Source organism: Caloenas nicobarica, chromosome 3 (assembly GCF_036013445.1).
Source record: "Caloenas nicobarica isolate bCalNic1 chromosome 3, bCalNic1.hap1, whole genome shotgun sequence".
Taxonomy (NCBI): Eukaryota; Metazoa; Chordata; class Aves; order Columbiformes; family Columbidae; genus Caloenas; species Caloenas nicobarica.
The window spans coordinates 95487857-95504724 of NC_088247.1; the positions used below are offsets into that span (position 1 = coordinate 95487857).

At 38.8% G+C, this 16868-nt stretch overlaps 1 protein-coding gene across 1 annotated transcript in view; it reads left to right on the forward strand.

Annotated features, from left to right (window-relative positions):
• The window catches only part of HAAO (3-hydroxyanthranilate 3,4-dioxygenase), a 34905-nt gene that overhangs the window by 1526 nt on the left and 16511 nt on the right, over positions 1 to 16868 (forward strand). Inside the window, exons 2-4 of the mRNA XM_065632204.1 lie at positions 2670 to 2748; positions 12565 to 12648; positions 14528 to 14634. Of these exons, the coding sequence (XP_065488276.1) occupies positions 2670 to 2748; positions 12565 to 12648; positions 14528 to 14634 (270 nt within the window). The remainder of the gene's footprint in view (positions 1 to 2669; positions 2749 to 12564; positions 12649 to 14527; positions 14635 to 16868) is intronic.

The following is a 16868-nucleotide window of genomic DNA, read 5'->3' on the forward strand; positions in this document are numbered from 1 at the left end:
AGTTCTTCCTCATAAACATTGCAAGAAGCGACAGTGAAACAAGTAACATTTTTTTTATGATGAAAATTGCATAGATTAAAAAAAAAATCAATTTTTCCAATGTAGCTTCAGCCTATGAATGAGAGGAAAACCATCTACTAGATGGATTCTGAGCCCCTCACCACCTGTTCCTTGTACTACCTAAATGTTATCAGGATTTACCAAAAAGGTTTTAAGCGATTTTCTGAGAACTGACTAATAGGTTTCCAACATTTTTTCAAAGGCTTGATCCTGTATGTGCTAGGTGGAGATAAGGCAATCTGCTCACTGCCTTCTACCTGACTGGAAGGCAACCACCTCAAAATATTTAAGTAACTTATGGTCATATGTTTCAAGATAGAAATAATGGTTAGAATCTAGGTCTTACAGCAAATCGGTAGGACTTTTTGTGTCTAAATTTGTTACGGCTTTCAAGCTTTTATTCAGGTGCATTCCCTACACTTGAGAGGATCAAAAGTTTTAAGTACCTATTTGGAATTTCAAAAGAAAACTTCAGTTCCGGAATCACCTTCTGTTTAGAGTTTTACCAGAGTCAAGAAAAGGATACAGTGCAAGAGCCGCCATTTAATTAGATGTATTTTAATGACACTATCTTGCAAGTTTAAATGCTTTTTAACCTCAACAATGGGCGCGTAGTGCAAAATTAGAACCCTTGACATAGCTGATTTTTACAAGGTAGCCATGACACTTTTAAAGGTTTTTTTTCAGTTCAGACTGTGATACTTACCATAAGGACACCTAACTGTGGTCATGGACAATCTGATGGTCTGGAAACGTTTTAAAAGGTTGCCTGCTGGTACCATTTTCTTGATGCAATTAAGAGGAGAAATATAAGAGTATATAAAACTTAATAGGTCATTGATTAGCACTGTATTCTAAAAATAGTGCAAGCAAGAAATTTTTCATACCCCTGAAACCTTTACGATACTTTAACTGCATTTTGTCAGTCTTACCTGAAGGTGCTTTGTGATTTTTCTCCTTAACTTAACGCAACTATATTAACCAGACAACTTTATTTAACAATATGGACAAACAAACCTATTTGAGTTCCTGCTTCTATTTCATAGCTGGAGTTTTTTGATGGTGTCATTATCTAATTCTTAATCATAGGAATGTTTAACCCATAGTTGCCTGTTTATTATGTAAAACCCAGCTAAAACCATAGGGTAACAGAATTAATGGTAGGCTTGCCAAACAAAAAGTTAAGCAACACTGATTTTTAGGGCAATATTTTCACTTTTAGGTATTGAACTATTAAGGAAACTGTATGTGTTTCTATTAAAAATTAACTAATTTTAACAGTAGGCTACTAGATACCCATAGATTGTCTCTTATTTTATTCTCTAGGGTTGATTTTCATTTATTTCATGAATTATTAGGTGTGTTGTTACTGTTTTAGTCTTCCTGCCCTTCTTTAGTAGAAGTGTTCATTAATGCAGAAGTATTACAGTGTGTTCTTGAAAACAAATATTAAATCTGCATGTTACAACCAGTTCTGATTTCAGTTCCTTATTTTAGGATACGGGCATGAAGCCAAGTGCTATAATGTATGCAGCTTCCTATGGTGAAAATAGCCAATTGAAGAATTGTCATCTAATTTCATTCTTTAGACTTTTATTTGACCAACTAATTTGTCACTGTTACTTGTTATTTCTGCTTTACTAGTCCCTGTGGTGTTGTTCATTATCATTTAAATACTCTTCCAAGTAAAAACTATAAGGGTAGCAGATCAAATAGATATGTTCAGCCATTCAGAATAGATTGTTTCAGTCAAAGCTTACGAGGTGCTGACACAGAGGCACATCATTGCTCTGCTGGTTCTGTGTTACCAGGATCTCCTGTTAGCCCAAGGATTGCCCAGAATCTCCTCCCTGAAGAGCAGAGATCAACACCCCCCAGTTAACACCTCAGAAAGAGCTCAAGGACAAATTTTGAATCACAGCTAACAGGCCTGATTTATAGGGGTTTTTTTAGCAAATGAACACTTGCTACCTTACCTATTCATTAGTCTAAGTGGACTGGTAGATAATTGGGGGGACATCTATTCTTTGTGACAGCTGAGAGAAGTGCTCGCTGGGGCACTTGGAGGGGGCAGAGTTAAGATAAGGCACCTGAAGCTCCTTTTCTGAATTAGCCACAACCACAACAAAACCGTTGTATAAATAGGAGAGAAATTAGTTGATAATTCCTACCAGTAGTATCTCTGGTAATTCTATCAAGGCGGGGGGGGGAAGCGGGGGGAAAGTATGTTTTTACCTTTATTAATGTTTAAAAGTGTTTTACCTTTACAGAATCCTGATCTGATCAGCTCAGGTTGAAAAGACATTTTCCTGTCATTCCCGTCTCTTAGGTAGCATTCTTTATCTTTGCAGTTCAAAGCTTTCTCCACAGTTGGTAACTATCATTGTCCCCTTTTTGCAGCTGGAGGCCTCAGGTCACCCAGAAGGACAGTGGCAGAGCAGAGAGATGTATCCAAGGTCTTTTGAGTTCTTGTTTTGGTTGCTGCTTGTCACTCAGCATTGTTTCATTGACTCACTGTCCTCAAAGAATTCAAACAAACAAACAAAACTTACATGAAATGAAGAACATCATGAGTGGAGGTAGCTTTAAAATGTCACTTTCTTTTCTAGGCATCGCCATCAATTAAATGTGATGTTTGTTGGAGGGCCAAATGAAAGGAAGGATTATCATATTGAAGAAGGAGAAGAGGTAACCTATAGGCTGGCTATATCTTGCTGGTTTAATTGATCTATAATTATTAAAGTGCAACTAGTTTTGAAGCTACAGATTAGCAATGCCAGGCTCAGTGATGTTGTATTTATTAGATCTATTCAAAGACTTAAACAGAATCATTCACCAGAACCATACACCATCTGTGCATTTCCTTTGAAACAAACACGTGAGATCACATCTATTTTGCTGTAATTCATTTCCAACAGGAAGCTAGAGAAAGTGTTCTGACACATCAAAATGTCTCATTTCAACATTTTGTAACAAAACTTTGGAAAGGTAACAGTATTTTTGAAGTGCTATTTTGTCGCAGAAGATGAATCTAGAATTCAAAATATTTTTGAGACTCAAAAATAAAAATTACATATTTTTGATTGGCTTGAAATTATGTTTTTCTGGACTTTGTGGAAAAATACTAGCATTTTCAGCTTTCATTCAGGTTTGGAAGGTTAAAGAATAGAGTCTCTAAATATTGTTCAAATCAGTACCCATCTTTTTGCATCTTCTGAATCAAAAGCAAGCCATCCCACTGCTTTGAGTTGTGAGTAGCTGTCGTGCCAAATGCAGAACATAAGAAGAAAGAGTAAAAATCTATCAGAATTATAACAATTTACATCTGCTTTGTTTATTGCCTTTTTCATGGGATTGTCCTCTCGGCCTGAGGACTCCCCTGCTTGTATGAGGGCAGAGGTACCACAACTGGCTCTGAAGGAACCCTAAGGGAAAGGGGACAGTAGAGGCCTGGCAGTAAGGACTGCGGAATGGGAGACAATTTCCCCTGCTTTTCAGCAGAGTAATTTGATTTCATGTAATTCCAATAAAATTTTGCCACTGAATTTTAAGTACCTTTGGGAAACCCAGGCCTAAGCGTCTACACAGCTCAAGGCAGAAGTGAGTCAAGTTCAATAAATCTGTCTAAAAAGAAACAATAATTTGTGTTTACTTATCATTGAATCATTTCTCAAAAGCCATCCCAACCATTTCACAACAGCCTTCATTATTTTTTCTGTTCTAATTGTGCTGTGCAGGTGTTTGTAGTCATGATAACCGTAGGGCTCTGAAAGAGCGGATGCACCTTACCGCAGGAGTCTGGCTGCTGCCTGCTTTGCATGGCCGCCACGGTCTCGCAGCCCACCCGTGGCCATGGGCACAGGCACCGCCGGTGTCACAGTCCATTCGGTGATGGACTCGTGATGGTTTGTTTACCTTGATCTCGAGGCGCAAAATTAAGGCAACCAAAATGCCAAGGGGTTATAATTCAATCAAGCAATGTTGCTTTATTAATTTGCCCATTGGCCTTTGTTACAGGGAGGAGGTGGGGGGCAAGTCTGGCTCAAGCAACAGATGAAAATCTATCTTCTGGACAGCAATTATTGTCACCGGGTCGGAGAGGCCTTTGTAACGCAATTCCTCTCAGGTGGTGGGGGCAAGTCTGGCTCAGGCAGCAGGTAGAGTCCATACTGCACCTGTAGCCCCCAGGTTGGAGAGACCTGCACGACACAATTCCTTGCTTCAGGCCTCTCTCCAAATCATTGTCCAGTTCTTTCTCTCAGTCCATTCTGTTCTCCAAGTCCCTGATGACGATGTTCAGGCAGAAACTGTTCTTCGGACCGACTCTCACAGCCGATCACCCACCACGTACCCAACACACTTCACGATGTCCCTTCTCATCGGCTGCACAGGGGGAGCTCTGGCAACACCCAGGACCGTGCCAGCAGGTTGCTTGGGCTGGGAATCATAGAATCATTTTGGGTGACAGAGACCCTCAGGATCATCGAGTCCAACCATCACCTAACTCTAGCACTAAACCATGTCCCTAAGAACCTCGTCTGAACACCTTTTAAACCCCTCCAGGGATGGTGACTCCACCGCTGCCCTGGGCAGCCTGTTCCAATGCCTGACAGGAGTGAGGCAAGCCATGTGTGAAGTGATCATTGCTAAACAGAATATATTTACATATACATATTCGTATATTTACAAGGACATTCCAGAGGTACTTAGCTGAGGAAAACAAAACGTGGCTTTGTCAGTATTGTTACATCCCTGGGAAAGGAGCAATCGCGTCTGTAGTGTGACTGCTCAGAAAGCCCTAAGGAGGACATCTCATCTAGACACCGCTCTTATGGCATATTCTTAAGTATTTTATGTTAGATTAACAAAGAGTGAGTGAGTTTTGTTATCAAGGTCAACAACATTAAGGCTTGGCAAAGCATAAAATGAAGGTGGGTGAAGGTACCTGTGGAAGTTAATGATTCCAAAAATTTTTTTCTGTAACTTAACCTTTTTGGTTGTATCCAATCAATTTGTTTTCTTGCTCTGAAGAATTCATTAGAGCTCTAAAATAAGAGCGGAGGACACCAAAAACTAGCTGCAGCTTAACTGGTACAATAGCCTGTACTACAATACTAAATATATTGGTTCGTTGTTGTCATTCTTGTATTTTTGTTATTGTTGTTGTTGTTTTTCTCCTTGTTGGTTGGTTGTTTTTCTTTATGGTCTTCTCTCTGCCTGCATCTCTGACCCACTGGTCCCTGATCCATCCTGTCCTGTTTAATTTTTGAAATTTATCTCCTCCTCTCTTCCCTTAAACTGAAAGTCAGACTAATATAATTTACTTCCAATTTTTTTCTTTGCAAGATATGCACGTTCGAAAAGATTATGACGTACTTTTAATAAGCCTAAACCCATTACATGACTTTCCAACAGTATAAAATTTAGCCGTATCTATGAAGGCATAATCTGTATCAATACACAACAGTATAGTAAATTATTGATAATTCAACTGGATATAATATTTTGTAGGTATCAATACATCCCCATTTACATAGAAAATTTCCCACAATTAGTCAGCAACACAGAAACATAAAATTCCTATCAGATAGGAAAACTGACAATATGCACATCAGAAGTGTTATCACCTACATATCAGTTTAAAATATGGGCCAATTTTGTCCACTTTTAGGGAGGTACAATATAGTCATAAGTTGCATTTTACCATAGCTTTTACCAAACACGATTGCACTTTCCTGTGATCTAATTTAGACCCATGTTTTCACTAGAGGAGAATTGTGAGGCAGAGAGTATCCTAGTAAAAGGGCATATTCCTAAATTAGATTTGGGATTTATAAATAAATAAATAAATGAATGAATGAATGAATGAATAAATAAATAAATAATACAACTTCAAAACCATGTTCAGCTCATTATTTTGGCAGGCAAAAGGTCATTTATAGTTCTGAGTGATAATTTGGAACACAAACTATATAGGCGTACTGTTAACAGGAGAAACCACTATTGCAAAACCCCAGAAATTATTTACACAAATTTAGCTGATGATATCCTACTAATATTATTCTGATAGTAAAGACATGCTGGTTTAGAAAAGAAAGTTAAATTTAGGATTGTTTCTATCTGTTCACTCACTATTTTACGCTGGTTACCACAGAGGTCAGTGTGCCCTGTGGCATAACTTGCACTTGTTGGGCTGCAGTTCCCAGCAGCGAGGGGTTCACATGCAGAGATGAGGGCACAGGAGCACCCTCCTGCTGTTCCTGGCTGGTGAGAACAGCATCTCGTTAATGTGCAGGTTTACCGGGAAGATCAGTTCTGACTGGCTAATTATGAGAAAAAACAGAGAGAGGCTTGATTTGGACTCTCTTCAAAGCCTTTTAGGATTGTCTCCTAAACAGTCATTTAGGCTAAAACGACAGCTGGTCTAGCACAATTTTTTTCCTCCTCTCAACAAGCAGGAGTTTCCTAAACATGTAATTCAACATTTTCTTCCTTCTTAGGTTTCTCTGCACTACTTCACATCCTTCTTAATTTTCTGTGTGCTATTTATTTTCCATTCTTCTGCATGGAAGTACTGCCTCATGCCTGAGAATTGTTTTCCATTAGACAGGTTTTACGAGGAGACAAATCAAGCTGCACCTTACAAGAGAGAAACCATTCACATTCTTTGGCTTGACTTTATCGCTACATCATATTCATTCTTTTTCCTAGTTATAATATTTTCTTCCTTGCTCCCTTCTCCATCAGAACAGAAATGAAGTCAAACAAACATCTACTTGGATGTTCCCTGCCTCTAAATCAGTCTCACTCTCAAAATGAAACTGAATTGCTTTGGGAAATGCATTTTCTGTTGTCGAAAAACCTACTGTGAGAATGCGCCTTATATAGCTATACAGACAAAACTTTCTTAATATGCACTAAAAAGAAAGTGGTTTGTGCTATATAGCTAGTTTTGTGAGGTTTTCATATGAATCACTATTCCAATGTACCTCACTTGTCAAGAGAACTTTGGATTACACGGACTAATGTCTACAATTCATGTGTAGTCAGGTGGATGAGAACATCGAGAGCCTCTGTGATGGCTCTGACATGATGCTATGGGGTAGCAGGTGCATTCCAGCTACCAGGGAACAGTCCTCCACATATCTTTTGTCTCTTGAAGCTTTCATCATACAGTAGCATTTGTGACAAGAAGAGTTTTGGTGCTCACATGGCTCACAGACTTCATGGTGTATTTACTGCAGTTTTGCTTATTTGCATATCCTGAGGGAGAAAAAAAACCAACTTCTAATTTTATCTTGTAGGTTCATCATAAAATTTCCAAAGAAATAAGTGTTACCTACTTCAGCCCACCACTCAAACACAATATATTTCAACTAGCTGACTTTGATTTCTTAACAATTTATATTCTGATGTTCAGTCTACATAAAACAGTGCAGTTCCATGCAGATAAATTAAAATCAGCCCTTCATCTACCACCTGCAACACATTTGCATTGGCACAATATTCTGCTTGGGTTTAAAAGCCCTGCATCTCATTGTGCTGTGTGTATTTTACCCTGAGTTTCTGCACTCAGCGTCTCTGTTGTTTCCTGTGGGTGCAGCCACCTAAGTACTGATGCAGCCTCACAGATCAGAGCCGTTACGCTGCAGTCCTAAAGAGGACTCTCAGAACAGAAATTCCCTCTACTGTGATAATCTTCGCCAATCTCTTCACTTCTTCTAGCATATTTACACCTTCTGATTGAGATACAGTGATGTCTTGCTCTGAGACATAGTACAGATTTGAGTCCCTCCTGCCACAGCTCATCTGAGTTTTCTAACCTGAGTTTTGATTTCTCTTTTCCCCTCCCTGACATCACAGAATCACAGAATGTTAGGGGTTGGAAGGGACCTCGAAAGATCATCCAGTCCAATCCCCCCGCCGGAGCAGGAACACCCAGATGAGGTTACACAGGAAGGCGTCCAGGCGGGTTTTGAATGTCTCCAGAGAAGGAGACTCCACAACCTCCCTGGGCAGCCTGTTCCAGGCTCTGTCACCCTCACCGTCACAAATAAGGCTTGGCTCCAGTTTCTGACAAATTACCTGCTTAAATGAAGCCTGACACCTTCTTCTAGCATATGCTGCTCTCTAGTCAGCAGCTTTTCCCCAGCAGCTCCATTCTCCCGCTGCACTGAGTGGGGATATTGGATGCCTAAGGAGGAGGGGGAAGAGGGGCCAGGTGAACATTCCAATAGGTGGTATTGCAGTGCTTATCTCCCAGATAAAACTGCGACCATGAGTTGCAGCAAAGCAAGAGGAACATTTTTGCTTATTTACATTAAAAACCCCACATGTTTATCTGATGAAAACTCTTTGAATATTTTAATAAGAAACAAAGCTATTACAAACTAATGAGAGTGATGATCCTTTTGCATCAGATAGAGATTGTGTCTTCAGACATAAGTTCATTGCATAAGATTGTTGGGATGAGTCTTGGCTAGTATTTAGGTTTCAGAGATGACATGTAAATAAGCGGGGGGCGGGGGGGGGAAATCCCACAACATAGTTTTCTCTTTCTTCCTCATTTGTTTGCCTTCTAGACTTCTAATGGCTGAAACTCCTTGTGAGGAGAGAGGGGAAAAGTTGTTCTTCTGTGCTCAAATAGATCAATCACCACTGAAGTCTGGAGAAAACCCAGGCTCTACTCCTACATTAAAATTGGATTTGCTCTGCAAATTTAGGACTTAGCAATCTGACTAGCCATACAAGCCAGGATATACCACATCAGAGCCCAATCCCAGAAGTGGCTGAGCAATCCCAAATTCCACTTTCAGAAGCAGTCAGTACTCAAAGTACACTGCAAATTGCAGGTCTCTTTAGAGGTCTGTGAATAAGCTCTCAGCCACAAAAGCCATCACAGATTTCTGGGCTCCTACATCTAGGCAGAATTTGATATCAAAAGTGGATCTGAATTAAATTACATACATTGCTGTACATAAAATAGACTTATTTTATAATTGGCCTATGCCAACCAACTAGAAATACTGTGTTCTTCCCCTACTACATACGTCGTTCTTTAATAGGATACAGGCACCTGGATGAAGGAGCAATACAGTTGTCACCACGTTAATATGGTGAGGATGATAGTGCTCTTTTTAAAGTAATACCCATACTTTCTACTGCTCTGTTCAAATGAATTCCTACCAAGACAAGCAGCTTCAGTGATGCTTCCATTGAAGGGAACAGTGAACTCCCACATCTCTGCATCTCCACAAGTGCCTGCATAATTTATTTTATGAGTTTGCATAATTGAGTGAAATACCCCTGTACAGACTTGACAATGATTCATCACTGGTCATGTTGCCTTTCACTGCGGCTTAACACAATACTATCAGATTTTATGCATGATCAAGAAGCATGAAGCAGACTAAGGAACAAGGATGTAGTTCTCCTACAGAAAAAGAGAATTTACGAAAAATTAAATGAGTCAAAACCCAAACTCTCAAGGGGCTTTCAGCTTAGCTTTCATAAGCCTAACTGCAGTTTTAATGATCATACTGAGCAATGTTATGAAAAAATGTTATGCTTAGGGTAAAGAATGACTTCTAGGTGGCTCGTAATTTCTAGAGGTAATGTGAGAATTAATAAGAGGAATTGTTTTTAGTGTAATCTTAATGAGAAGATGCCACATAGTAAGCAGGAAAGCTAAGTGAAAGGCAAAAGTCTAGAAAAATGAAAGGAAAAAAAGAAGCTGGTATAAAAATAATTTAAAAATTCAAATAAGCACATTTAGCAACGAAAGAGATAAAAAGACTGAGGAACAAACTTTGTTTCTTCCTTGAGCCACATTCTTCAACCAGAAAGACAAATCTGTGCCCAATTTTGACCCGTTATGCAGTAGCAATGTACAAATCTAGGCTTTTCTGCAAGGCTACCATATATATTACATGTAAGAAGAGACCTGCCATTAATAAGATGCTAAGAGTGAAAATGTTACATATTTCTTCAGTTTTCAGTACTACTGTAGAGAATGGATACCAGGTTATCCCAGTAAAAACAAATCAATGGGGAAATCTTATATTTTGAGGTAGCATTAACTCTACTGACTTTCTATCTATATTTGCATACATATTTGTGTACATACATACATATAGATACACATGTGCATGCATACACACACACACCCCCCAGTACTTCCTTACTCAAGCCTTTATTTTTCCAGGAGATACTTAGGAAAAGGTTAGATCTGCCCAGAAGGCAAAGCTCAATCAGCATTTAGAAAAAATAACATTCTGGCAAAAAGACAGTACAACACGATATTGCCAAACTGTCCTGTGAAATGGGCAAGGACTGTAAATCACTGAGATATTAAACAGTTGACAGTTTTCTTGATAAAAGTTCAGAGTACAATATAAGCACAGCAGTAGATTCAGTAATTACTGCCACTTGTATTAATCACAATTACATCAGATGATTTATGGATGACTGAAGCACTCAGACATTTTTTAAAAAAATTTGAAGAATAGACAATAATTTACAGTGAAAGGTAATATTTAAATTCAGTCAGAAAAACATTTTTATTGACAATGTGTAGCCCACCTCATTCCTCCTTCCTCCTTTCCCATTGCAAAGCAATTATTTTAATTCAAAATGTAGCGTTCAGAATCTTTCCTTATGACTGTGATGCTGAACTACTGAACTGGATGGCCCCTTTCCCCTCTCCAGTCTTTCTTTACCAGAAAGTTTCCTTAGCCATGTGATTCATGGTCACAAGCAGAATAAAACTCTACGTCTGTTATCCTTTCCATCACCTACATGTTCTGTGCATATGGTCAGTAATAGCTCCCTCAGTAGCTATAGGGAAGATAACACTCCAACGCTCAACGTTTCAAGAAAGGATCTTTCCATTTCAGCATTGCCAGTGCTGTATTACCAATGGCCTGTGTGATAATCCATCAGGATGTTACAGTCTTAAATGAGTCTTTTTTGAGATGGAGGGATCGTTTCCTCACTCAAATGACTTCATGCTGTACAACAAGCAATTGGCCTTGCCCAGTGTGCTCTGTAATGAGGGCTACTAAAGCATTTTATATGGTTAGTCAGTAACATCAAAGAAAATGACAGGAAAAGAACATGGGGAACAGGAGTGCACGGAGAATGAGCAACCTGGCACTGTGGCTATCTAGGCAAGAGTTATAATTTATCCATGTTGATGTCCCTGGCACAGGATGACCTTTTCACTAATGTAAGAGCTCTCATCTTGAGCCCCTTTCCAACACATCTCCAGGTCTCTCTACTGCTTCATTCCCTTTGCAGAATATTTATTCTTTCTTATGTTCATAAAGGCATTTATTGAATTCTTAGGTGCATGTGTTGAACAGTATTTCAAAACTATTTTGTAAATAACCTTGATTCAAGGAACTGATTAAGCTTTTCTGATGTTGGAAAAGGTTAGAGTTCAGGGGGGTTATATACTTTGATGGTTTCTTCTTTCCTCTATTTATTTTCCATTTTGCTAAAATTGTCGTGAATTAATATAACTAATGTTATTTTCATTATAGTTCTAACTTCTAATCAAGGTTTCAAACAGTTTCAGCTGCACTAGCAGTTATATGAATTAATCTGCTTAGTTTCTAGGTATGGCAAACAGAACATGAAAAGTATGTAAGAGCTTGGCAGAGAGTGGCAGAAAAGTTAATTTTTTTAAGTGTTGCTGCTTTATATTATACAAAATGAGGAGAAATGTGCCCATTGTTCCAGGTCAAAGAGATCCCTGCTTCCAGACCATAGCACAGTTCTGCCACAAAACATGAAGCCAGGCCTGAGCATCTCAGAGCCCCTGCAAAGCTGCTCTGAAAACAGAGCTGTGGAAAGGTCGCTGAAGACAGAATTATGGGTTCGGCGGTTCTGTCCTTATATATGCTTCGAATGTAATCCTTTAACAGACACAGTAGGAAGAGGAGCAGCTGTTGCTGGGCTTTGAGAGTATTCACAGGAATAAAGCAGAACAGCTTCCAAATGGGCAATTATTCCCATATAAGAAACTCCATTAATAAAAATGAAAAAAAAACCCACACTAAAAAACATGTGCATGCATATTTGGAACTTATTTGGAAAAGTGACATCTAATTGGACTGAATGTAATAGTGAAGACCCTGCCACACCTGAACTGAAAACCCAACTGAAATGAACAACCACAACGTCCCTCCCCTACAAAGAGTAATACCCAGGAGTAGACACAGCTCAATGGAATCCCATCAGACTCACACAATAGCTCTACAAGTAGTTATGGACCTCTTAGACAGATTGTCAATGTATGTAAAATAAGGGAAATAATAGATATTTAGTTACATTTTCAAAAGCAACAAATGTTGGAAGTCAGTTATTTATTGTTAGAAAAAATCTGTAAATATTTGCAATTACAGATGGAATGTATTTGTTTATATATCCTTTATTACACAGAATAGGAAGTACAGAATGCTTTGGAGTAGTTGCCTTAATGTTATTTTTCTATTCCTGCAGCTTTTTTACCAGATTAAAGGAGATCTGTGTTTGAAGATAATTGAAAATGAGAAACAAAAAGACATTGTCATCCGAGAAGGGGAGGTAAAAACAGGGTTGTTATTCTGTTATTTTTGTACATAGGTATGTTAAATGAATATTATATGAAGTGTTTCAAAATCCATTTATCCCTGCTGTGTAGAGATGGCATAAGGATTAAAAAAAAAAAAAACCTTGAATACAGTATAGCAAATCCCCTGTAATTAAAAACATACTACAATATACTCTGTTCAACATTTCATGCTTTCAGTAACAAGGAAAAATCTCTGGGGGCATTTGAGATGCCCATTTAGATAGTAAGGAATATGAGAGGAGTTAATGGCATGGAATCTGCCACGTGAATTCCAGGGAACCAGTTGTTTGTTTGCACACTGCCAGGTACATACTGCCTACCCACCTGAACACACCATTAAGCAAACTGCCTAGAACTTAGAAAGTTAAGAGATTCAGCTATGCTCAGCCTTTTTCTGTAGATCTCACAGCTAGCCTTCACAATATGAGAACAATTTTAAAAGAGCGATTTATGGATAAAATTATCTAGCTGCACACAGTTGTTATTCCTTATAGAATCATAGGATCATCTGGGTTGGAAGAGACCCTCAAGATCATCGAGTCCAACCATTAACCTAATACTGGCACTAAACCATGTCCCTAAGAAGCTCATCTATACGTCGTTTAAACACCTCCGGGGATGGTGACTCAACCACCTCCCTGGGCAGCCTGCTGTAGTGCTTGACAGCCCTTTCATGAAGAATTTTTTCCTAATATCCAATCTAAACCTCCCTTAGTATAGATAGTAGTATAGTATAGTAGTATAGTGTAGTAGTAGTGGACTTGCTATAAGCATGGATTTCAATGCTCTTAATGACAGTGTGACTAGACACTTGGTGTTCCTACAAGTTATCAGATGTGCTACAGCTGCCGCTCATTATTGTTGTTACATGCTTGAACTGAACTCAGTCTTTGAAAGGATTGTCCCATCTAGTGAGGCCAGCCTTTAAAATGGAAGCCATATTATACCCAATAGCTTGATGTCATCGATAGTATTACAACATTTTCGATGACCAGATCTATGTTTTCAAACCCATAGATGGTGAGAATCTGGTAATACATTTCACACTGCAATACATCCATCTGAGATCTCAGCATGTACCAGAAGCATTAATGAAGAGGAGCACACAATATCCTCACTGGGAAGACTGACACCAGTCATGGTGGGGCACTGTCATTAGCTCTGCTTTGTAGACAGAGAAATTGCAATGACTTGCCCAAACTTGGCTAAGAAATCCATAGCAGTGAAGAACAGCACAGGCTTACCACCTTCCTACATAGTCAGATAGCTGCCAAAAAAAATGTTTATTCTCAAACTTCAGTAATAGACTTCTCCAAACCAAATGTTGTTTATTCACTTTGTCACTTGCGTGAGTAAGTAGCCCCTCATATTTTTTTTATTATTTCTGGAGAGAATAACACTCCTCATCATGCAATCACAGTTGCTTGCTGTTTTGGAGGGATACATGTGGATGATTAGTTTAGACATCTTGAGTCGACAACATACCTGCCTTTTATTTCCATTTCTGCTGTTCAGAAATTGCAGTAAATTTATAAATTCCAGATGAGTAACTCATTAGATTTTCATTTAGATTGTGTGATGCAATGAGGATCAAACCAGGAAGAGAGCACCTGACTGCCATAAAGGCAATGTTGATCAATGGTCATCATTCACTGAGAACACATGAAACAGCATCTGCTGGGCTATTGGTACCAAAGTGGGTGCAGCTGCAAAGGAGCAAAACAGGATCAAGAAAGAGCAAGGGAAAAGTGGGGCAATGAGCAGAGGATTTTGCAGGTTGGGGGGCAGAGGATGAACAACCCAAAGAACAAAGACTTCCTGACACTGATGCTTTCCAATTTCTTTGAATAGATGTTCCTCCTACCTGCTAGGGTACCTCATTCTCCTCAGAGATATGCAAACACCATGGGTCTTGTGATTGAGAGGGCAAGATTAAAGACCGAAATGGATGGGCTCAGGTGAAGTATAAACTGTTGGCTAATTTGTTAGGATATGTAATATAAACTAATTTATCATGTCAATACAATACAGTATTTTACTTTCCTGATACTTTATGAAATTCATCCTAGCACTTTTATAGCAATTTCAGCCACACATCTATTTATCTATGCACACACATAAGCAGAGGTATCATTTAGCATTTGATTTAGCTAAACAAGGAATTTGTTGAAATGTCATTAAATGCATGTTATCTACTTATGTATAGCATACTCCTATCACCTTAAGTTTTAAAATCTCAGAGTTCAGTAACAACACAAATCAAAAGATGATTTTTTTTTTTAATCAGTTCTGGCAAGCAGAACATTAATTCCTTTGTAAGCACTGAAAGCAAAAAGACAAAGAAAAGGTTTCTTGGCAAGCATGTGGGAAGCTGGAAAAAAATGTCACTTTCCTTAACATTATCCCCTCTACATTGTACACATCTCTGCCTGGCTTTTATCGCCTTATGAGACCATCTTCAAATAAATCGGTGTTTTACTTTGTATTCTAGTGGGAGCAGGACTAAGCCTTGTCCTGAGGTCATACAGAATTCAGAAGTCCAAGAAGGCAAGTCGCAGCAGTAACCTTAGCCAGCTTAGAAAAGATGTTTAGATATTAACTGGATACAACTGACCAAAGAGAGTTTACCGCTGTTTGTGTAATCTATAATGACAGTAATATCCGTACTGTTTCTGCCCTTTTGCCTACAGTTTTGTTTGTTGCATGGGCGATGTCACAGCAGGAGGATTGTGAATATGCAGAACTAGAAATATATAATTTTTCATTCAAACAAAAGAAGTCTAAAGAAAGGAATAAGAAACTAAGAAAAGAACCATTAAAAAAAAAATCACCTAAATAGATTCCAAGCTAAAGACAAATCCCATTCATTTAAAACATCTTTAATCTATGCACTTGTCCCTTGTTTTTCTTTCATAGCAGGTCTGTGAATCATGAGCACTTGCATTATTAAAAAAACATGAACAAAAAGATACCTGAAGTTTTGGAAGTGAACCATCATGTCATACTTTTGAACCTACATTGTCTGTGAGCTTCTGGGAGAGACAGGGATTTACAACCAGAACCTCAAATCTTCTCAAACTTTATTCACTCCCAGCCACCTGCAGCAAAGACTGTACAAGAGGAAGTTGTAATGAACTTTGAAGTATGCTGACTCAGGCTCTAATATCACATTACTGGTCCATTATTTACCATGCCTACAAGCCTCAGTCATAAATCAGAGGCCTCAACATGCCTATTATTGTACAAGTGAAGAATAAGTAGCCTGCCCCAGTGTTTCAACCTAAGTAATAATTACATGCTTTGCACTGTAAGAAAAATGAACTAGCTAATCTTAATCCTATGGCAAACAAGCACAGAAACAACTCAGGTTGCTGTTGGTTGTGTGGTTGGATTCTTTAACACCTTGTAAGGTGAAAAGTCCATCCTAGCTGCAAAGCCTTTTCCCAGCAGAGACATTTGTAACATCTCTGTTCTCTGTAGATTCTCTGTGTTTAAAATTTGTGCTCGTAGCACAGCTTTTTTTCATTTTAGAGACATTAATAAAATTAGTCTCTTCCAAGTACCCTGTTTTTGCAAAATGTGAGAACCAGTATAATTATATAAGCTTTTTTTCCCCTCTTCAAACACACATTCCAGTCACTTTAACACTATCGTGGTTTAACCTCAGCTGGCAACTAAGCACCATCCAGCCACTCACCCAATCCCCACAATGGGATAGGGGAGAGAATCAGAAGAATAAAAATGAGAAAACTCATGGGCTGAGATAAAGGCAGTTTAATAGGTAAAGCAAAAGCTGCTCATGTAAGCAAAGCAAAACAAGGGATTCACTCACTGCTTCCAGGAAATCAGGGCTCAGTCACATGTAATTATTACTTGCGAAGAAAAATGCTGTAACGTTAAATGTCCCCTCCTTCCTTCTTCTCTGAGCTTTATATACTGAGCATGATGTCATATGGTATGAAATATCCCTTTGGTCAGTTGGGGTCCGCTGTCCTGGCTGTGTCCCCTCCCAACTTTTTGTGCACCACCAGCCTACTCACTGGTGGGGTGGTGTGAAGAGCAGAAAAAGCCTTGACTCTGTGTAAGCCCTGGTCAGCATTGACAAAAACATCCCTGTACTCTGAACATTGTTTCCAGCACAAATCCAAAGCCCAGCCCCATACTGGCTACTATGAAATAAACCAAACTCTAT